The 22,721-nt window shown below is 44.1% G+C and overlaps 1 protein-coding gene across 2 annotated transcripts in view; it reads left to right on the top strand.

Moving 5' to 3' along the window:
- The window catches only part of LOC138982146 (kelch-like protein 10), a 45,303-nt gene extending 23,121 nt beyond the window's left edge, over nucleotides 1-22,182 (top strand). For both annotated transcript variants that reach the window (XM_070355366.1, XM_070355367.1), the window contains exons 7-11: nucleotides 2,818-2,965; nucleotides 6,106-6,275; nucleotides 13,395-13,666; nucleotides 20,546-20,637; nucleotides 20,812-22,182. In XM_070355366.1, coding sequence (XP_070211467.1) covers nucleotides 2,818-2,965; nucleotides 6,106-6,275; nucleotides 13,395-13,666; nucleotides 20,546-20,637; nucleotides 20,812-20,968 — 839 coding nt within the window. In that variant the 3' untranslated portion in view covers nucleotides 20,969-22,182. The remainder of the gene's footprint in view (nucleotides 1-2,817; nucleotides 2,966-6,105; nucleotides 6,276-13,394; nucleotides 13,667-20,545; nucleotides 20,638-20,811) is intronic.
- The last annotated feature ends 539 nt before the right edge of the window (nucleotides 22,183-22,721 follow it).

Raw genomic sequence — 22,721 nt, 5'->3', positions numbered from 1 at the left:
ATTTATATGAAGTCTTATATCGCGCGCGTATCTCCAGACTCGGACTCAAGGCGCAGGGATCTATTTATGCCGTGTGAGATGGAATATTTTACACAATACATCACACATTCACATCGACCAGCAGATCGCAGCCATTTCGGCACATATCCTACTTTTCACGGCCTATTATTCCAAGTCACACGGGTATTTTGGTGGACATTTTTTATTATCTATGCCTATACAATTTTGCCAGGAAAGACCCTTTTGTCAATCGTGGGATCTTTAACGTGCACACCCCAATGTAGTGTACACGAAGGGACCTCGGTTTTTCGTCTCATCCGAAAGACCAGCACTTGAACCCACCACCTAGGTTAGGAAAGGGGGGAGAAAATTGCTAACGCCCTGACCCAGGGTCGAACTCGCAACCTCTCGCTTCCGAGCGCAAGTGCGTTACCACTCGGCCACCCAGCTTGCCATGTTAAACGGGCAAACTCCATACGAGCAGCCTAAATGTGGTGTTGGGTTCATCAAAATGTTGCAACACTGAAATAGATTGGCAGTTTGACGGTGATGTCTTTGTAAGACAGCTGAAGCACGAACACTATCCCCAAGCGCCCAAAGCCAATGCGTAGTTTCATCCTTCAACTCAAAATTATATTTTATTTTATTTTACAGAGTAGGCGGATTCCTGTTTGTTCTTTGTCCCACAACTTGCAATAATTTCTTGCTTACAAAGTAGGCTGACCCCTCTTCGTTGTTAGTCCAACAACTTGCAGACGGGCGCAATGGCCTTGTGGATAAAACGCCGGTGTAACACGAGAAAATTACTCCCACGAGATTTTTTACTCCGGAGTAAACATTTCGTACGAAAATGTTACTCCCTTTACGAACAAAGTACTCCCCCATTACACGAGAAAATTACTCCCCACAACAAGCGAGTTCCGAGTAAACATTTCGTACAAACATGTTACTCCCCTGACGAATGAATAACGAATAAATTACTTCACCCTAACACGAGCAATTTATCTTCCCATGCCAGGTGTACGAAATTTTTACTCCCTTGTCCCCGTGTTAGTCTTGGGGGTGGAAGGGGTGGAAGGAGGGTAGCGCGACATTCGTTTGCGCGAGATCACATATTGGCATTTTCCCTTCGCCCGCATCCCATTTTCGCGTACGAGATTTTTTACTGGAAGTAAAAAAAAATGGGGAGTAAAAATTTCGTGGAGGGAGTACTTTTATCGTGCCTTGGGGAGTTTTTTTCTCGTACGAAAGGTGTACTCGGAGTAAGAATTTCGTACGAAATATTTACTCCGGAGTAAATTTTTCGTGGAGTAAAAATTTCGTGTTACACCGGCCTCCGACGCGGAAGGTTGAGTGTTCCATTCCCGGACACGCTTGGTGGGCTAAGGGTGGAGACTTTTCCGATCTCCCAGGTCAGTTTATATGCAGACCTGCCAGTGCCTTACCCCCGAGGCCCGGGTAGCTCAGGTGGTAGAGCACTGGACTTGTGATCGAAAGGTCGCTGGTTCGAATCCGGGCCGGGACGGACACGGGTCAACTTTATGTGCAGACCCAGAGACGGTATCTATCTCCCACCCCCGTGTCACCACAGTGGCACGTAAAAGACCTCGGTCATTCTGCCATAAGTGCAGATGGCTGATACCACCTAAACACGCATACACTTGTGTATCTCATCTAAAGTCGGGTTAAAACCCGGGAACATGCCCCTAATGGCTTTGCTGTGAGGGCGTAAAACTTGAATTTCTCGCCTTACCCCCACTTCGTGTGTACACAATAGCACAAGACCAAATGCGCACGGACAAGATCCTGAATCCATGCCATAGTTCGGTGGTGTAAAAAGACGCAAAAATACCAAGCATACATCCCCCGAAATGGCGCCCTAAATGACGGGGTAAAAATGGTCATGCAAGAGAAAACCGTTTGTGTTTCAGCCCGTGAACGAAGAAGAAGAATCAATAATCTCCTGTTATTCAAACTAGGCTGACATTTCTTTGTTGTTGGTTCCAAAACTTGCACTGATTTCCTGTTTTACAAAGTAGGCTGACTTCTGTTTGTTGTTGATCCCACAACTTGCACTGATCTCCTGTGTTACTAAGTAGGTCCCACAACTTGCACTGATCTCCTGTGTTACTAAGTAGGTCCCACAACTTGCACTGATCTCCTGTGTTACTAAGTAGGTCCCACAACTTGCACTGATCTCCTGTGTTACTAAGTAGGTCCCACAACTTGCACTGATCTCCTGTGTTACTAAGTAGGCTGAGCAGTCGTTGAACTACGCTGCCATGTTCGTAGGTCGTTTCATGACCAACTAGGAATTGAGGAGCGTTAGAATGTTTCATCAAAGTGGCAGCATCACTGGCTAAGTAATATATATGACGACTTCAAATGGTAGGCACTACCTATACATTGTCTTTTTACCCCTCATTATCAGATTGAGACTCCAGTGAATGTTTCGTTCTGTCATTTAAACGTGCTATTAACTAAATGTTCTTGAGAGAGAGAGAGAGAGAGAGAGAGAGAGAGAGAGAGAGACAGAGACAGAGACAGAGACAGAGACAGAGACAGAGAGAGAGACAGACAGAGAGACAGACAGAGAGAGACAGAGACAGAGAGAGAAAAGACAGAGACACAGAGAGAGTCTTACCCCGGAGCATACACCTTTCTGTAAAAAGAACCCACACAAGAATTACCTCATTAACATGGGACCTACGTATTTTCTTTACCACAAAGCATTTGTCAAATTCTACTAAATGGGGAACAGGGGTCTCCTAGCCCTGTTAAAGGCAAGCCCTTGGTTTTTTTCTTCCTTTTTATCAGGACCTAGAGCGTACCACGGAACGGTGGCGGTGGGTCACAAGATCTACATCGTAGGCGGTTTCGACGGCGTTGAGTACTTCAACAACTGCCGCGTGTTTGACCCGATCGTCAGGCTCTGGAGTGAAGCCGCCCCCATGCACGCCAAGAGGTCAGAGTTTAAGCAAGATACGTTAAGATAAGATAAGATAAGATAAGATAAGATAAGATAAGAAAGATCGTGGGCAACTTTGACGGTGTGGGATACTTCAAAAACTGCCTTTGGTTGGACCCCGTCACTAAGGCCGCTCCCATGCACGCCAAGAGGTCAGAGTTTAAATAAGACAAGATAAGATAAGATAAGACAAGATAAGATAAGATAAGATAGATCACGGGCGACTTTGACGGCGTGGGAAACTTCAGTAACTGCCATGTGTTTGACCCCGTCATCAAGACCGCTTCGAAGCACACTAAGAGGTCAAAGTTTAAATAAGACAAGTTAAGATAAGATAAGATATGTTATGTTAAGTTATGATGAGATAAAAAATAAGATAAGATAAGATAAGATAGATCGTGAGCGGCTTTGACGGCGTGGGAAACTTCAACAACTGCCGTGTTTGACCCCGTCATCAAGGTCGCTTCTATACACGCTAACAGCTCAGAGTTTAAATAACACAAGATAAGATAAGATAAGATATGGTAAGGTAAATTATGATGAGATAACAAATAAGATAAAAGATAAGATAAGATAACAAATAAGATAAGATAAGATAGAATAAGATAATATTAGATAAGATAGACCGTGGGCGGCTTTGACGGCGTGGGAAACTTCAACGACCGCCTTGTGTTTGACCCGGTGTAACACGAGAAAATGTTACTCCCTTTACGAAAAAAGTACTCCCCCATAACACGAGAAAATTACTCCCCACGACAGGTGAGTTCCGAGTAAACATTTCGTACAAAATTGTTACTACCCTGACGAATAAATAACGAATAAATCACTCCACCCTAACACGAGCAATTTAACTTCTCATGCCAGGTGTACGAAACTTTTACTCCCTTGTCCCCTGTTAGTCTTGGTGGTAGAAGGGGTGGAGGGAGGGTAGCGCGACATTCGTTTGCGCGAGATCACATATTGGCATTATCCCTTCGCCCGCATCCCATTTTCGCGTACAGGATTTTACTGGAAGTAAAAAAAAAAAGGGGGAGTAAAAATTTTGTGGAGGGAGTAATTTTTTTGTGCCTTGGAGAGTTCTTTTCTTGTACGAAAGGTGTACTCGGAGTAAGAATTTCGTACGAAATTTTTACTCCGGAGTAAATTTTTCGTGGAGTAAAAATGTCGTGTTACACCGGTCGCCAAGCGCTGGAGTGAGGCCGCTCCCATGCACGCCAAGAGGTCACACAAGAAAATTCATAGATTGATTGATTGGTGGAAGGACTGATTGATATATTCAAAGATGGATGGATGGAGTGACTGATAGAGTGAATGGTTGATGTCCCTGTCCGCTTCGGCGTCCCACAAGGGTCTGTCCTCGGCCCTGTCCTTTTCACCCTGTATACTCAACCCCTCTCCCTGGTCATCGAACGCCACGGCTTGAACTACAACTCCTTTGCCGATGACACGCAGCTCCAGAACAGCGCCAAGCCGGAGGACGTTGACCATCTCCTGCGATCCATCTCCAGTTGTTTCACTGACATCAAGAACTGGATGACTGAGAACAAGTTGAAGCTGAACAGTGAGAAGACGGAGGCCCTTCTCGTTGGAACACGACAGAAGATTGCTCCCCTCACTGTGACCGACCTCCAGCTGGATGACGCGACTGTTCCATTCTCCCCTGCTGTCAAGAGCCTTGGCGTCTTTCTCGACTCCACTCTCTCCATGCAGACACACATCTCCTTCATCATCAAGACCTGCTTTTTCCACCTACGACGCATCGCCTCCATCCGTCGCTACCTCACCCACGACGCCTGTGTCAAGCTGGTTGTCTCCCTCATCTTCAGTCGTCTGGACTACTGCAACTCCCTTATGGCTGGCCTCTCCGCCTCATCCATTCATGGCCTATAACGAGTCCAGAACGCTGCTGCCAGGCTGACGTTGAGGAAGACGAAGCGAGACCACATCACCCCCCCTACTTCGCTCCTTGCACTGGCTCCCTGTCAACACCCGAATCTCCTACAAACTGTCCACTCTTGTCTACAAGTGTCTCAACGACTCTGCTTCGAGTACCTTCAATCCTCCCTGGACCTGTACACCCAGCCCTCCGACCGTCCCCTTCGTTCTGCTGCTGACCCACTCCGCCTTCACATCCCTCGCTCGAAACTCGCATCTGCTGGTCAGCGTGCATTTCTCTCCTCGGGCCCCTCCGTCTGGAACTCCCTGCCGCTTGAACTTCGCCAGAGCCCCTCTCTTGACGCGTTCAAGAGTAGGTTGAAGACTCAGTTCTTCCCGTAGCTGGCTGCGACTTTCATGTTCGACGTGATGTGTTGTGCCCCAAAAGACATCCTAGTGCTGTGCTCTGTGAGAGGTGTTTTCTTTGTGTTTAATATTATTTTGTTTGGACCTAGCTATTGATGTGTACATTATTGTTAAACAGTTGTTTGTTGTATGTTTATCCGGGTTTGCTAGTGTGTGATAGGGTTCGTGTCCGTCTGTAGATGTTAGTTTCTTTGTTAGTCCTGTGTTGACAACTCTTCGACAAGCGCTTAGAACTGTACCCACGGAATACGCGCTATATAAGCTTCATATTGATTGATTGATTGATATATTCAAATATGGATGGATGGAGTGACTGATAGAGTGAATGGTTGATGGAAGGACTTATTGATATATTCAAAGATGGATGGATGGGTTGACTGATAATTTGATTGCTTCATTGATTCATTCTTGGCTCTTTGGCGTCTACCTGGACTACAAACAAAGTCATTTGTAATTAATTCATAATGTATCGACTGATCATTTCCCTTCTTTGAGCAATGTGGCGTCAGAGTCCGCCTAAGACTCTTATTTAAGCGGCAGAGCAAAACACGTAAACAAAAAACAAAACAACAAAAAACCGCACGCACGCACGCAAGCACACATGCACGCACACACACACACACACACACACACACACACACACACACACGCAAACACACACACACACACACACACACAACAACAACAACAACAACAACAACAACAACAACAACAACAACAACAACAACACCGACAACAACAAAGCCCTCGATCTTTGCCATATGTCATTTTTAGGTCCAAAATACAAATAACGTAAAACAACCTGAAATCCACGATCTCTCCCTGTTGGCGTCCAGGTGTTACGTGTCTGTGTCCCTCGTCAACGACTCCATCTACGCCATGGGCGGCTTCGACGGCCATGTGCGCCAGAACTCTGTGGAGCGTTACAGCCCCAACACCAACCAGTGGAGTCTCGTGCAGCCAATGAACCATCAGAGGAGCGATGCCAGCGCCACCACACTGGAAGGTCTGTCAGGGGGGGTTAACTGTTTGATTGCTGACTTTTAGTTTTCTGTTAGCTATCCTGAGTCGTTTTTCTGTCTACGACCAGGTTGTAGAAAAAATAATGCGGTAAAGAAAAAGAAAAGGAAAGACAAAAAGAAAATAATCAAGTTAAAAAGACAGAAAAAAGAACGTTAAAAACGGAAGAAAGAAGCAAACAAAAAGGGTTAATATACCGTGGAATCCCCCTTCAAAGACCTCAAACAAATCTGAGAAAGTCAGGTCTTCAAAATAGTCTTAAAATGGGGGTAAACTTGCAGAGGTCGTGAACAAAAAAATTGAGAAAACAGGGCCTTGAAAGGGTTGAGGGTCTTATAAGGGGATGGGGGTCTTAAAAGGGAGGGAGTCTTCTATCAGGTTGGGGAGGGGGGGGGGGGGGGGTTCGCAAAGGGTCTATGGGGGGTCTTTAAAGGGGGGTTCTTCTGTAATGGGAACATGACGAAGGCGAGTCGTATTAGCATTTGCTGATTATGTTCAAAATCAATTTTACAACGCACGCCAATGACAGTTTGAAAAACAATTCGACGAACAATCTCCACCCTGCCCAGGAAGCAGCCAGGCTGTTGATTTCTGGTGAGTTTCCATGGTAACGGAAGCTCCCAGCGCAAGGGAAAGCTTGAACAGAGCTTGTGTGACTTCCTGGATGATTGGCACAGAAAGGAGTCGTGTATCTTTAAACTTACAAAACAATGGAGCATTAACCAATATGTCGAGTTTACACACTATGATTATGCCATTCGGTATTATACTCAAGTCGTTTCCTTCTGCTCGCTGCCAAGCGGCACGAGCCTTGATATTTTTGTTTCGAAGATTACTGAAGGAAAATTCATTCTTGAGTTAACGATGCGAATTACAAGTCTTTCCTTGTGTGATACGGCAATTTAAAGCTACAGCCGGGTTGCATTACATCTATAGCGACTGGCAACAGTTGTTGGTGGGGATTACACGTTTTCTACATGTTATCACCCTGATTAGTCTACCACCTGGATGCAAATTCCACCCTGAAAAAATACACTGAAAAGGTAACGCGAGTCAAAACAGCCCCCACACCCCATCCCCACCCACCCACACACAAGTTTTCGAAGCAAGGGATGCAGTAAGTAAGCTGTTCAAACTAAAGCTGTATTTGTTTTTCTCTTGGGAAAAGAAATGCACACAAACACACGCGCGGACGCACTTGCAACCGCTCCCCCCCTCTCTCTCTCTCTCTCTCTCTCTCTCTCTCTCTCTCTCTCTCTCTCTCTCTCTCTCTCTCTCTCTCTCTCTCTCTCTCTCTCTCTCTCTCTCTTTCTCTTGCTCCCCAGATGGTTAAGTAATGTATGATGAAATGTTGCGAAAGGGAGTCGATCGATGGTTTTTGACTCACATGCGAAGCAAAAGTGAGTCTATGTACTCACCCGAGTCGTCCGTCCGTCCGTCCCCCCCGTCCGTCCGGCCGTCCGGCCGTCCGGCCGTCCGTCCGGAAAACTTTAACGTTGGATTTTCTTGGACACTATTAAGTCTATCAACACCTGATGTGGCCTGATGGTGTATGGTTACAAGATCTCAAAAAACATGTGCGGCAACTTGACCTCACTTCAAGTTCAAGGTCACAGGGGCCGTAATTGTTGTCTTAAAAACGACCATTTTTCACATTTTCGCATTTTCTCTGAAGTTTTTGAGATTTAATACCTCACCTATATATGATATATAGGGCAAAGTAAGCCCCATCTTTTGATACCAGTTTGGTTTACCTTGCTTCAAGGTCAAGGTCACAGGAGCTCTTCAAAGTTGGATTGTATACATATTTTGAAGTGACCTTGACCCTGAACTATGGAAGATAACTGTTTCAAACTTAAAAATTATGTGGGGCACATGTTATGCTTTCATCATGAGACACATTTGGTCACATATGATCAAGGTCAAGGTCACTTTGACCCTTATGAAATGTGACCAAAATAAGGTAGTGAACCACTAAAAGTGACCATATCTCATGGTAGAAAGAGCCAATAAGCACCATTGTACTTCCTATGTCTTGAATTAACAGCTTTGTGTTGCATGACCTTGGATGACCTTGACCTTGGGTCAAGGTCACATGTATTTTGGTAGGAAAAATGTGTAAAGCAGTTCTTAGTGTATGATGTCATTGCTAGGTTTAGTTAGTCAAGGTCATGTAAAGGTCAAGGTCAAGCATGTGAGTCGTATGGGCTTTGCCCTTCTTGTTATTATTTTTATTTTGTCCTTCGTCTGAGTATTGCATTGGCTATGCGTTGCCAGTGGCCAGCAGTGACTCATTGTCAGAAGATGTATCGCCGTTAACAACACAGCCTTGGCGATAACAAAAACAATATAGCAGTAAAAATGTAACAGTATCCTCAACAACAACAGAACAACTCCATCCCCACCCCAACCCCAAAGCAAGTAATTAAATGTCCGTTCAAATGGCTTGACCCCTCCCCTCACAACTGTGCCAGGAACCGGAGTCTGCTGATCATGTCTTCGGGTGATGTTACGGATTTGTTTTTACAAGCGGATTTATTCCGTTAATTTCTATCGAAGGACGTCAAACGGACAGCTAATCGTTTTCCAAAATGGCTGTCCTCTGTACCGACGCCTGGCGAAAATCCTCACTTCCGGTCACGAAGCTACCAGGAAGCCAAAGGTCTTTACGCATGATGTTTACCTGTGTTTCACTTTGAAGACGGATGTTGACAAGGGTAGGACTAAACAGGGGGGGGGGGGGGGGGGGAGGGATATTACTGGGCAGAGAGGACTGCCGTCATTAAAAGGTTGGAAATTATAGGCTGCACCCTTTTGGCTTTCTCGGCATAACAAGCTCATGTCATATCAAAGCCAGAGTGTTGTGGATAGGATTTCACTTGTCAACTTGCCTGCCCTCCGTTTGCTGGTCTCAGTGGGCGGGGATGTAGCTCAGTCGGTAGCGCGCTGGATTTGTATCCAGTTGGCCGCTGTCAGCGTGAGTTCGTCCCCACGTTCGGTGAGAGATTTATTTCTCAGAGTCAACTTTGTGTGCAGACTCTCCTCGGTGTCCGAACACCCCCGTGTGTACACGCAAGCACAAGACCAAGTGCGCACGAAAAAGATCCTGTAATACATGTCAGAGTTCGGTGGGTTATAGAAACACGAAAATACCCAGCATGCTTCCTCCGAAAGCGGCGTATGGCTGCCTAAATGGCGGGGTAAAAACGGTCATACACGTAAAATTCCACTCGTGCTAACCACGAGTGCAGGTGGGAGTTTCAGCCCACGAACGCAGAAGAAGAAGAAGAAGAAGCTGGTCTCAGTGGCCGTTTGCTGGTCTCAGTGGCCGTTTGCTGGTCTCAGTGGCCCGCGAGTTGACGGCAGCGGGATCGAACCCCGCAGTTATTTCGCTGGATCGAATCTCGAAGGTTTGAAGAGGCGTTGTTGTTTTTCGCTGGATCGAATCCCGCAGGTATTATTATTGTTGTTGAATGTGGACGCTGACTTTAGCGCACAGTACTTTGATAGTCACATGGAAGCCGTCAATCAGCATATCAGTTTGCACGATTCGACATCCGCATGAGCTGATATTTTGGGTGGATGAAAAGAACGTGGGAAAGTTAGATAACGTTGTTTAATGTAACGAATGAGTCTGTGTGTGCGTGTGCGTGTGCGTGTGTGTGTGTGTGTGTGTGTGTGTGTGTGTGTGTGTGTGTGTGTGTGTGTGTGTGTGTCTCTCTCTCTCTCTCTCTCTCTCTCTCTCTCTCTCTCTCTCTCTCTCTCTCTCTCTAAGTTTTGACTAAATATTTTAACATCGATGGGGAATCGAAACGAGGGTCGTGGTGTATGTGCGTGTGTGCGTGTGTGTGTGCGTGTGTGTGTGTGTCTGTGTGTGTGTGTAGAGCGATTCAGACTAAACTACTGGACCGATCTTTATGCAATTTGACATGAGAGTTTCTGGGTATGAAATCCCCGAACGTTTTTTTCATTTTTTTGATAAATGTCTTTGATGACGTCATATCCGGCTTTTCGTGAAAGTTGAGGCGGCACTGTCACGCCCTCATTTTTCAACCAAATTGGTTGAAATTTTGGTCAAGTAATCTTCGACGAAGCCCGGACTTCGGTATTGCATTTCAGCTTGGTGGCTTAAAAATTAATTAATGACTTTGGTCATTAAAAATCTGAAAATTGTAAAAAAAAAACATTTTATAAAACGATCCAAATTTACGTTTATCTTATTCTCCATCATTTGCTGATTCCAAAAACATATAAATATGTTATATTCGGATTAAAAACAAGCTCTGAAAATTAAATATATAAAAATTATTATCAAAATTAAATTGTCCAAATCAATTTAAAAACACTTTCATCTTATTCCTTGTCGGTTCCTGATTCCAAAAACATATAGATATGATATGTTTGGATTAAAAACACGCTCAGAAAGTTAAAACAAAGAGAGGTACAGAAAAGCGTGCTATCCTTCTTAGCGCAACTACTACCCCGCTCTTCTTGTCAATTTCACTGCCTTTGCCATGAGCGGTGGCCTGACGATGCTACGAGTAAAATGGCATTGCGTTCAGTTTCATTCTGTGAGTTCGACAGCTACTTGACTAAATATTGTATTTTCGCCTTACGCGACTTGTTATTTTTGTCCTTCGTCTGAGTATTGCATTGGCTATGCGTTGCCGTTTGTGCGAGTGTGTGTGAGGGTGCGTAAAAGAGAAAATGTATAATATGCTTCTACAAGCACACTAATGTTTGTTATACTTTTCCCTACATGATTGTATTTTATTTGATTTTTAAAAATTTTATTCTTCATACTTGTTCTTCGTTTCATGTGTGTATTATAGTAGGGACTAGCTGTAAGAAATGACCATATGGACCTTAATGCTATCATCCCTCGGTAATAAAGTTTTCGAGTTCGAGTTCGAGTTCTCTCTGTAAGTGTGTGGGTGTTTGTGTGAATTTGTGTGTGTGTGTGTGTGTGTGTGTGTGCGCGTGCGCACGCTCTCTCTCTCTCTCTCTCTCTCTCTCTCTCTCTCTCTCTGTATGTGTGTGTGTGTGTGTGAGTTTGTGTGTGTGTGTGTGTGTGTGTGTGTATGCGCGTGCTCACTCTAAAGAAAAATAACATATGTATCTGGACAATTCCCTCTAGCATACTCTTTTTTCTACAGTACTACTGTACCTCTGTCAGCGAAATGATGCGTCTGACACGATGTTGAAACAGCATCCACTGCTTCTTGGTCTGAGTTTTGTTGACTGACTTTAGCTGCTGATATTATTGAATGATTTAGTCTTGGAACGCAGCAATAAACACCAACATTTCATTAATGTGAAAGGTTTCGGTATGATTCATCTGGGGGTATTTGTGTCGCTGTGTCAGTTTACCGTTTCCTTGTATGGACCTACTTTCTTCTTTAAATGCGTTCATAGGCTGCAACTCCCACGTACACTCGTGTTCTCCACAAGTGTGCTTAAACGTGTATGACCGTTTTCACCCGCCATGAAGGCAGCCATATTCCGTTGTCAGGCGAATTTGTGAACCAATAAATGTTTTGGCTTTTATCTACTGAGACGTGCACATCAATGCTCAATCTGCAAAGGTTTGCCTTTGAATCTTTACACAAAGACCAAACGTTCTGTGGAACTTCTCACAAATATATTTTTGCGAGGGTGGCGTCTGCAGGGGCGTTGTAGCTTGTTGTTAAATGTTCAGTCGCACACTCGACTTGCAAGGTTGCAAGGATTGCGACATTTGCGTCAAGTGCAAACCCCTGTTTCATTCGTACCTGTCTCTCCTCCCTGTCTTGCGCCACACTTTATGTGATTAGAGTAGTCCTTCTCTGGATGAGGGCTGGTTGAAAAAAGCTCGCCTGTAGGCCCTATTGCTTATGCGACAACCATCGTAAAATAAAATTTTAATTGATTTGATTTGATTTGATCTGTTTGTTAGACCCGAGGGGAACATTTCTAGGCAGTTGAACGTAAAGCTGGCACAAAGTATCTGATTTCGTTCGGTGCCCTCTCGTAGGCTTTGGAATCTTGATGTCTCGGTTTTAGTACAGGTTCATGAAAAGGACATGTTTTGTCAGTAAACTGTTTCAGGATGTAATCAATTATTCAAAGTCATGGCATAATTTTTATTGAAATGTGAGAATCCCATTTCAACATTCATCCTATTTATTGCACGTGAAGAGTGCCAGGAGGCAATGTATGAAGAAGAGAGCACACTTCTTCTTCTTCTGCGTTCGTGGGCTGAAACTCCCTAGTACACTCGTGGGTTTTTTCACGAGTGGAATTTTACGTGTATGACCGTTTCTTTTACCCCGCCATTTAGGCAGCCATACGCCGTTTTCGGAGGAAGCATGCTGGGTATTTTCATGTTTCTATAACCCACCGAACTCTGACATGGATTACAGGATCTTTTTCGTGCGCACTTGGTCTTGTGCTTGCGTGTACACACGGGGGTGTTCGGACACCGAGGAGAGTCTGCACACAAAGTTGACTGAGAAATAAATCTCTCGTCGAACGTGGGGACGAACTCACGCTGACAGCGGCCAACTGGATACAAATCCAGCGCGCTACCGACTGAGCTACATCCCCGCTCAAGAGAGCACACGAAAACGTTAGTTCAAATACAAGGCTTTATGCAAATACAAATCGAACGAATGTCGCCTGCTGGTTTGTTATTTCTATGTTTTGGGCAATATTTGTTTTCTTTGGATTCCGTGGTCAGTAAGACGAATCAATCAGTCAGTCGGTAAGTAAATCAGTACGTGCTTTACATCTATATGCACACTTTTGGTTCCATGAATTGAAACACAGGGCTCCCCACGAATGCTCAACCTAGAATGTCCCTGGACCCCCAGCTTTAATGTGTAGGGGGTACTTAGACCCCCGCAGTAGAACTTTAGAGGGACCGAAGACAAGGGGGTTCATATTCTTCCTTTTGGAAGGCACATTTCTCGCCCACACATCAATAGATCGCTCATGTCAAAGTAATGAAGAATGTTCAGAGTTGTAGCTCAGAGCCATGAAACTTTGCCGTTCTCAGTATCTGCGATTTGTCAGAGTCAAGGCTACAGGTTAGATCTACATCTGTGGCGGTTTTAAATGTGTACAGGTAAGATCTACATCTGTGGGGGGTTTAACGGCCAGGAATGTCTGAGCTCAGCGGAGATGTACGACCCGGACACGCGTCAGTGGACGCTGCTCAACCCCATGCGTAACCGTCGCTCCGGCATCGGCGTCATCGCCTACCACGGCTGCATCTACGCCCTGGGCGGCTTCAACGGCATCACCAGGATGAACACCGGAGAGCGGTACTGCCCCCAGACACGTCAGTGGACCCCCATACCGGAGATGTACAGCCCCCGCAGCAACTTTGCCACAGAGGTGACTTGAAGCGTCCATCTTAAAGGCATATATAGTTGATCCTGCCACAGTCATGCACAGGTCTGAGATGATGACCTGAGTTGAGGTGCACGAAGCGAAACTGGGTGCCACTCAAGTAGGCAGTACGCAGCCTGGTTGGTTGAAACTGAATTTGTTGTAATTTCAACCAATCAGACCCCGCGGCTGTTTTTCACCGAGTAGGGTCGCACCCACTTTGGCTTCGTAGACCTCAGCCCTGAATCCTCTATGCCTTTAATTAAAGTGTTCACTTCAATTCTTTTAGGACGTTGTTGTACGTTGCTGTTTTGATCTCCGCACTGATACTTTACTGCTTTAATGTCAAGACACTGTGCATGTGACTAAACTTGGCCAAAGTATAATAGCGAGAAAGTGGAAAGAGGATACCAGAAATCGAGGTTGCCGATCTGTTGTTCCTGAAAGTATGTTCCCCCAACAAGAGAGTGAGCAAGGAACTCCCCTTTAAGCCCAAATCAATCTACCCTTTGCTTTTTACATTTGTGACCCTCCACCACGAAATGAGTCGCATGTCACCTCGCGCGGTTCTGCGCTAGGCTTAATATAAGTCCGGGGAGTGTCTGGTAACAGTGTGTGGGTCACCTTAGTCACAGGCTTATAACTCAAACAGTTTTTGCTCTTTTCTAAAACGGTTTTCACCACTGGATAGAGCATACAAAGCTCTTCGGGAAAACGTAAAAATATGAAAATCATGCAAATGTGACATGCGACTCATTCCGTGGTGGAGGGTCACATTTAGTCAAGTTTTGACTAAATGTTTTAACGTAGAGGGGGGAATCGAGACGAGGGTCGTGGTGTATGTGCGTGTGTGTGTGTGTGTGTGTGTGTGTGTGTGTGTGTGTGTGTGTGTGTGTGTGTGTGTGTGTGTGTGTGTGTGTGTGTGAGCGATTTAGATAAAACTACTAGACCGATCTTCATGAAATTTTACATGGGAGTTCCTGGGTATGATATCCCCAGACGTTTGTTAATTTTTTTGATAAATGTCTTTGATGACTTCTTATCCGGCTTTTCGTGAAAGTTGAGGCGGCACTGTCACGCTCTCATTTTTAAACCAAATTGGTTGACATTTTGGTCAAGTAATCTTCGACGACGCCCGGACTTTGGTATTGCATTTCAGCTTGGAGGCTTACAAATTAATTAATGAGTTTGCTCATTAAAGTTGTCATTAAAATCGATTTTTCGCAAACAGATTTAAAATTGATTGCATCGTATTCTTCGTCACATTCTGAATCTAAAAATGTATACATATGTCATGTTTACTCTTAAAATGTGATCACAATTAACGAAATTAGATTAATTAGTCTTACGATTAAAATTTAAGAAATCGATCCAAAAATGATTTCATCTTATTTTTTATCGTTTCCTGATTACAAAAACATATCGATATGATAGGTTGTATTCAAAACAAGCTCAGAAAGTTAACACGAATACAGAAAAGCGCGCTTTCCTGCTTAGCACAATACCACGCCGTAGACGGTGGCTGCATGGGAAATTGCCTCCGCACTAACTTACACTGCTGAAGAGCAACACGCAGGGTGAGTTTCTTCACAAAATCGTCTCTGTTTTCTCCAAAATGACATATCATCACATTACTGGCGTTTGTACTTCGACCTAAGGTGTTATAGCATCCCATCATCGATTTTCTTCTTTTCTTCGATGCATTTGTTGACGTTGAGCTTCGATTATTTATGCTTTTCTTGCAAAGTTTGCGTAAATTCTGACTTCCCACAGTTATTACGGAAAATCAAGGTTATCAATCAAACTGCAGTCTATTGGAATATCATTATTGTTTATTAGTTGACATGTGGTCCAAGTTGTGTCATCCAAAGTTACGCGGTTGGAGCGTAATTCTTGAATCTGTACCACGTCTGATCGATTTTGCGGCGGCCCACCTACGCAAAGGGTGGCTGCATGCCAATGCACTATTTGCGCAAATGATACTGTGAACAGCGCATCCAGTAATAACTAATATAATAACATAATAATATAATAGTTAATATTATGCTTGTATTTGTATGTTTTGGGAATTGGGAGACGAATATTTTTTGCTTCTTATGATTATAGAATTAGTTTTACAGTGCGGGAAATATATGGCAATTTATGCCTGTTCCAGATGACCTCAGGGGCGTAGCAGAACTGTCAAAGAAGGTTCGCCGGAAAACAAATAAAAACCACAAATTCGTTGCACACCTGTCAAAAGTGGTCCGGTAGAAAAAAATCACAGGCACTACACCGCTGAGGCTGAGGAATTAATCTCTCTCTCTCTCTCTCTCTCTCTCTCTCTCTCTCTCTCTCTCTCTCTCTCTCTCTCTCTCTCTCTCTCTCTCTCTCTCTCTCTCTCTCTCTCTCTCTCTCTCTCAACATCTTTCCGCCAACCCCGTGCTTGCGTAATACATTCCATAACATAGCCCTATTGACTGAGTCAAAAGCCTTGCGGAAGTCTACGAAACATATGTAGACCTTACCAGATCTTTTAAGAAGGTACCGCTGGACAATAGCATTTAGCACAAACATATTGTCCACAGTAGAGTGGTCTTTTCTGAAGCCACCCTGTTCCTCCTCTATTCTACTGTTGTCTTCCGCCCAGTCAGATAAGCGCCTGTTTAGTATGCTGCCAAACAACTTACCTACTGTGCTCAGTAACGTAATGCCTCTGTAGTTATCAGGGTTGTTAATGTCTCCACTTTTGTGAATTGGGACAATTATCCCACAAGACCACGCAGAAGGGTAAACGCCTGTGTCAAAAATTTGGTTAAACAGCTTTACAAGAAACGGCAACAGTTTCGGGCAAGAATTCTTTTTAACATTCCAGCACAAACGCCATCGTACCCGGGTGACTTGTTTAATTTCAATTTCTTGATACCAATCTCTATCTCATCAGCCGAGATGGGCTCGTCTAGGTAGTCAATGCTGGGTGTGTCTTCGGTCACTTCAGAGTGGTCGCTAGCCGGGTTGCCTTCACCACCTAAAATGCACCTGAAGTGGTCCAACCATTCCCTACTACTTATGTTGAACATCTTGCAAAGTATGTACAAAGGAGTGAAGTCTTGTGTTCGCACCGATGATGGCCCATCGGAGTTTTTCTGTTGTCCATGTGGAGTCCGACAAGGTTCTGTGCTTTCACCAACATTGTTTTCATTCCTGATTAATGAACTGGCACTTGAAATGTTTCAAAACGGTAAACATGGAATACAGTTAACACCTGACGTGATGCAGATTCTCATATTGCTGTTTGCCGACGATGTACTCTTGATATCCTATAGCACAGCCGGGTTACAGAAACAGATTGATGTGTTAAAACAGTTTACGGATAAGTTTTCCATGACAGTCAACCTGGATAAGACAAAGGTAATCGTTTTTAGAAAAGGAGGATTTTTGGCAGCAAATGAAGCCTGGAAGTACGGAAACGAGGACATAGAGGTTGTGAACAGTTACAAGTACTTGGGGCTAAATTTCACCACAAAATTGTCATTGACGCAAATGGTCAGCGATCTGGCCTCAAAGGCAAAGATAAGGACTGGCCAAATCCTAAGATGTTTGTGGAGGCTAGGCAACATACCTAGAAGCGTATTTTAAAAAAAATATATGACGCACAGGTCCTCCCGATCTTAATGTATGGATCTGAGCTGTGGGGATTCCAAAGGTTTGAAGCTCTTGAGAAAGCCCATTTGTTTGCATGCAAGAAGTTTTTGTGTGTAGGACGACAAACACCAAACAAGATGGTATATGGTGACTTAGGCCGCTACCCACTTTATGTCACTTCGTCGGTTCGCTGTATTAAGTATTGGCTGAGAGTGTTACATTTGCCAAGCGAAAGACTCCCAAGGAAAGCATATGACATGATGAAACATTTACAGGGTTATGGCAAGAAAACATGGTCTCATTATTTGAAAGAAATGTTATGCATGTACGGCTTTGGAGATGTCTGGCTGCAACAAGGTGTAGGCGATTTGAATCGATTTATAGCAGTATTCAGACAACGACTGTTTGATTGCTTCCAGCAAGACTGGCACGACAGCATCATGAACTCGGAGCGATTTGAATTTTATTCGCTCTTTAAACAAGAAATTCGCGCTGAAGTGTATATAGACCATATTCAGCTCCGCTGTTTTCGAGATGCATACATACAATTTTGATTTGGTATTTCACCCATAAACACTCACAAATGCCGCTATCGAACTGACGTTGTACCGGGCCTTTTGATTTGCCCTGTATGCAGAGAGGACGTGGAAGACGAGAAACATGTATTGTTTGTATGCAAAGGATATTGTGATTATAGACTTGATGTCAAAATATTAAGGGAAAAAAACCAGAGTGAAGTTGCGAACAGTATTATACGTGTTATGTCTGCAGATAAAGGGGATTCAGTTGTGCATGTGGCCAGATTCTTATATCGTGTTTTTCAAAAAAGGAAAAGTTGTTTGGACTAGTTACCCAATGTGGAACAGGTGAACGAGACGGCGATGTGTTATACATAGTTGTGCCGTGGAATGTTAGAGCAGGTTTGATTGCAAATAATGTATGCTGGTGTAGTACACTTGTGTTGTTGTTGTACCTATTCAAATTGTTGATTTTTGCGCTGGAAATGTTTGTATGTTAGAAAGAGAGAGAGGGAGAGAGAGAGAGAGAGAGAGAGAGAGAGAGAGAGAGAGAGAGAGAGAGAGAGAGAAAGAGAGAGAGAGAGAGAGAGAGAGAGAGAGAGAGAGAGAGAGAGGAGAAAGAGAAAGAGAAAGAGAGAGAGAGAGAGTTTGTGCCGTGGAACGATAGAGCATGATTGAAAGCCGATAATGTATGTTAGCACTGTAAACTTGTTTGTCGTTGCACCTACCCATATTGTTAATTCATGCGCTGGATATGTCTTTAGGTTTAAGAGAGAGTGAGAGCGTGCGTGCGTTCGTGTGAGTATATGTTAGAGAGAAAGAGATAAAACCGGTTGATTGTCCATAAATACAAACACACGGGATGTATTACTGACCCCCCCCCCCCCCCACACCCCGTTGAAATGAACCTTGTGTGTTTAATGAATAAAATGTCTTACGTCTTACGTCTTACGTCTCTCTCTCTCTCTCTTTCTCTCTCTCTCGCTCTCCTTCTTTTTGTGTTTTCTTTGGTGCCCAAAAGTGGTCCGGCGGTCGCAGGACCTGCCGGACAGTGTGCTACGCCCCTGTAAGTATATATTACATTTTGTTATACATTTTATTTAATAATTTTATAATGTTTATTTAATAAGTTTATGCTTGTTTCTCACCAACGAACAGAGTGAGCTATAGACAAGTAACTAAAGTCAGCTCGAAAAACTAATCCATAATACCCACCTTTCCCAAACATTTCCGAAGATGAGAATATGGACGGATTTCCGCGGATTTCTTTATTTATAAAAAAATAGGTTACAGTCAGAAACGCTGTCTTGTCTTATGTTTACACAGGCAGGCAACAGTCACGAACAGAGCCCTGACTATAATATACCATTTTATTGAGTCACTTGAGAAAAAGTGACTCTATGTAATCGGTCAGTGTTAGTCTGTCCGGCCGGCCGTCCGGCCGGCCGTCCGTCCGGCCGGCCGGCCGTCCGTAGACACCACCTTAACGTTGGACTTTTCTCGGAAACTATCAAAGCGATCGGGCTCATATTTTGTTTAGTCGTGACCTCCAATGACCTCTACACTTTAACGATGGTTTCGTTGACCTTTGACCTTTTTCAAGGTCACAGGTCAGCGTCAAAGGAAAAATTAGACATTTTATATCTTTGACAAAGTTCATCGGATGTGATTGAAACTTTGTAGGATTATTCTTTACATCAAAGTATTTACATCTGTAGCCTTTTACGAACGTTATCAGAAAAACAAGGGAGATAACTAGCCTTTTCTGTTCGGCAACACACAACTTAACGTTGGGCTTTTCTCGGAAACTATAAAAGTGACCGGGCTCAAATTTTATGTGAACGTGACTCATTGTGTTGTGAATAGCAATTTCTTCCTGTCCATCTGATGCCTCATATAATATTCAGAACTGCGAAAGTGACTCGATCGAGCGTTTGCCCTTCTTGTTATCTGTAGTACTCGCATAGGTGGGCAGCCAGAAAGTGCGTAGGCATGCAGCCGTAAGCAAAGATACATTGCGTAGGTGGGCAGCCGCAAAATCGATCAGTCGTGGTACAGATTCAAGAATTACGCTCCAACCGCGTGACTTTGGATGACACAACTTGGACCACATGTCAACTGCATCGAAGAAAAGAAGAAAATCGATGATGGGATGCTATAACACCTTAGGTCGAAGTACAAACGCCAGTAATGTGATGATATGTCATTTTGGAGAAAACAGAGACGATTTTGTCGTGCAGAAACTCACCCGGCGTCGTGAAAGTTAATGCGGAGGCAATTCTTCAATGCAGCCACCGTCTACGGCGTGAATACGCTACCGCGCTATTCTGGCGTGTGCATATCACTGCGTTTTGCAAGTGGGAGGTGAGCGATTTCCTTCTCGCGTGGATTGACGAAGCTGTTCTGTCTTGGTGAAAAAAATACAGTGCGTTCAGTTTCATTCCGTGAGTTCAACAGCTTGACTAAATGTAGTAATTTCGCCTTACGCGACTTGTTTAGTTTATTTTACCTGTGGTATTTTTCATGGTCATTCAGGATTGGCGAGATTGAAGGAGACGCGAAACGTCTTCTTCTTGTGAGATAGTGTATCAGTAAGACTTGAATATATTAAGAAAGATTTAACGTTCAGCGTGTTCTGAAAACTATTCATAAGTGATGTTGCGCTGTGTGTGTGTGTGTGTGTGTGTGTGTGTGTGTGTGTGTGTGTGTGTGTGTGTGTGTGTGTGTGTGTGTGTGTGTGCAGATCATTGATGACATGTTGTTTGCCATTGGGGGTTTTAACGGGGTGACCACCATCTTCAACGTGGAGTGCTATGACATCAATGCTGATGAGTGGTATGTGCTTTCATGTCGTCACACCTTCTTTTTATATTGAAATGATGGGTCATGTTTAAATCTGTTCCGTTTTCAACAAACGTCAAGTGTCCGATATACTAAAACAAATACGATGCATGTTTGTGACAAATAACTCCATCTCCTATGATACCATAGCTTGTGACGTATGTGCAGGTATGACGCGACCGACATGAGCCTGTACCGCAGCGCGCTGAGTGCCTGTGTGGTGCGCGGTCTGCCTAACGTGCACGACTACATCTACAAGCCCCCCGTCAAGGAGGACCGCCTCGCCACCACCAACACCGCAGAAGCCGTCGCCATCGAGGACTGATGCAACGACCTTCTGCCTCGTCAATGGCTACAGGCATCCAGGCTAGAACTGCTGTCGTGTTTTTCAGTCAAGACTCGAGCGTACCATGCCAAGTCTCTTTGGTCAAAGGCATCCAGGCCAGAACTGCTGTCATGTTTTTCAGTCAGGACTCAAGCGTACCAATCCAAGTCTCTTTGGTCAACGGCCTAAGGCATCCAGGCTAGAACTGCTGTCGTGTTTTTTAGGCAGGACCTAAGCGTACCGTGTCAACTCAAATAAGGAGACCCTCTCTTGATGTGTGAAAGTGTTGCCACCAGTTTGAACTTTCTATCGCATTCTCTCGTATGCGGTAAAAGGTAGTGAATGTAGGCGAGTGGAAAATCACCGTCCCCGCACATAATAAACTCAACATCATACAACTCAGACAGGCACTGCTGTTTTATTTTTATGTCAGAACTCAAGCTTACTGAGCTTACATCTCGGATAACGAAACTAAAAATTAAAGCAGACCCTTTCTTGAATGTGGAGTTTGAAAGATCATCACTTTTACGGGTACGAAAAGGAGGCACGAGTCGCTCGGGTTGTTATAATAACTTTGCTCTTATATCTAAGCCTGAAAGGACTGTAATTTTCACTTATTGCTAAGTTCCTTGAGTGAATTGAGATGAGAAGTGGGGTATGGTTGAAGCAGACTCATTATGCATGCATGTTGAATGTAGTTTGAACGATCACTATGACAACATTCATTTAAAAGGCGGCAGAAAACAGAGGGGCTGTTAGATCAAATGAGATAGCTAGGTTTGCTGGGTCAGCTGGAGAAAAAGACCGATGTATGACAGAAGCAGACTGTCTTTCTACATGCGATTTGAAAGTTGATTTGAGAATGGATGAAACCGACTGCTATTCATGCAGACATTTTGAAAGATCATCACTTTGGAAGGCGTCTGTAAGGTGTCAAAAAAACAAACAAGGGGGTTATGATACATTGAATGAGATAAATGATCCGAATGAACTCATACGATGAACGGCTAAAGCAGGCTCTGCATGCACACGTTTTGACAGGTCATCACTCTTGCTAGCATGGATATGAGTAGTTTCAGAAAAATCAAAGGGGCGATTGAAATAAAGGAGAAAAAGTGGTGATTGTATGTAAGCGGTGGGTGGGAACATAAGTCGTATACTTGGTGAGGAATCTCGACCTGGGAGTCATGTCATAAAATAAAATCTGACATGTGTTTGCCTTGTTTTATTTTGATCGTTAGCAATGGTGGTGCTCTGACCCCTTCTCTCTCTCTCTCTCTCTCTCTCTCTCTCTCTCTCTCTCTCTCTCTCTCTCTCTCTCTCTCTCTCTCTCTCTCTCTCTCTCTCTCTCTCTCTCTCTCTCTGTATGTGTATGTGTTTGGGTGTGTGCGTTTGTAAGCATGTGTGTGTGTATGGTGTGTGTGTGTGTTGGTGTGTGTGTGTGTGTATGTGTGTGTGTGTGACAGAGAGAGAGAGAGAGAGAGAGAGAGAGAGAGAGAGAGAGAGAGAGAGAGAGAGAGAGAGAGAGTGATGAGCATACCAATCCTTAGGGGAAAACTGTGGCGTGTACACACTTCAGTCTTCACCGGTCTAGACTTGATAAACTCACCACTAACGTGAGCTACTAGAGGAGGTCCCACTTAGCTAATTAGGAACCGGTAGGTCCTGTGATTAATTACACAAGTAAATTCTCTTAGCTCGTGACTGATAGAGCGGGGTTAAAACCCAGTTTCAACTAAGCACAACATCGCGT

Source organism: Littorina saxatilis, linkage group LG12 (assembly GCF_037325665.1).
Source record: "Littorina saxatilis isolate snail1 linkage group LG12, US_GU_Lsax_2.0, whole genome shotgun sequence".
Taxonomy (NCBI): Eukaryota; Metazoa; Mollusca; class Gastropoda; order Littorinimorpha; family Littorinidae; genus Littorina; species Littorina saxatilis.
This window is presented reverse-complemented; position numbering and strand designations above follow the sequence as displayed.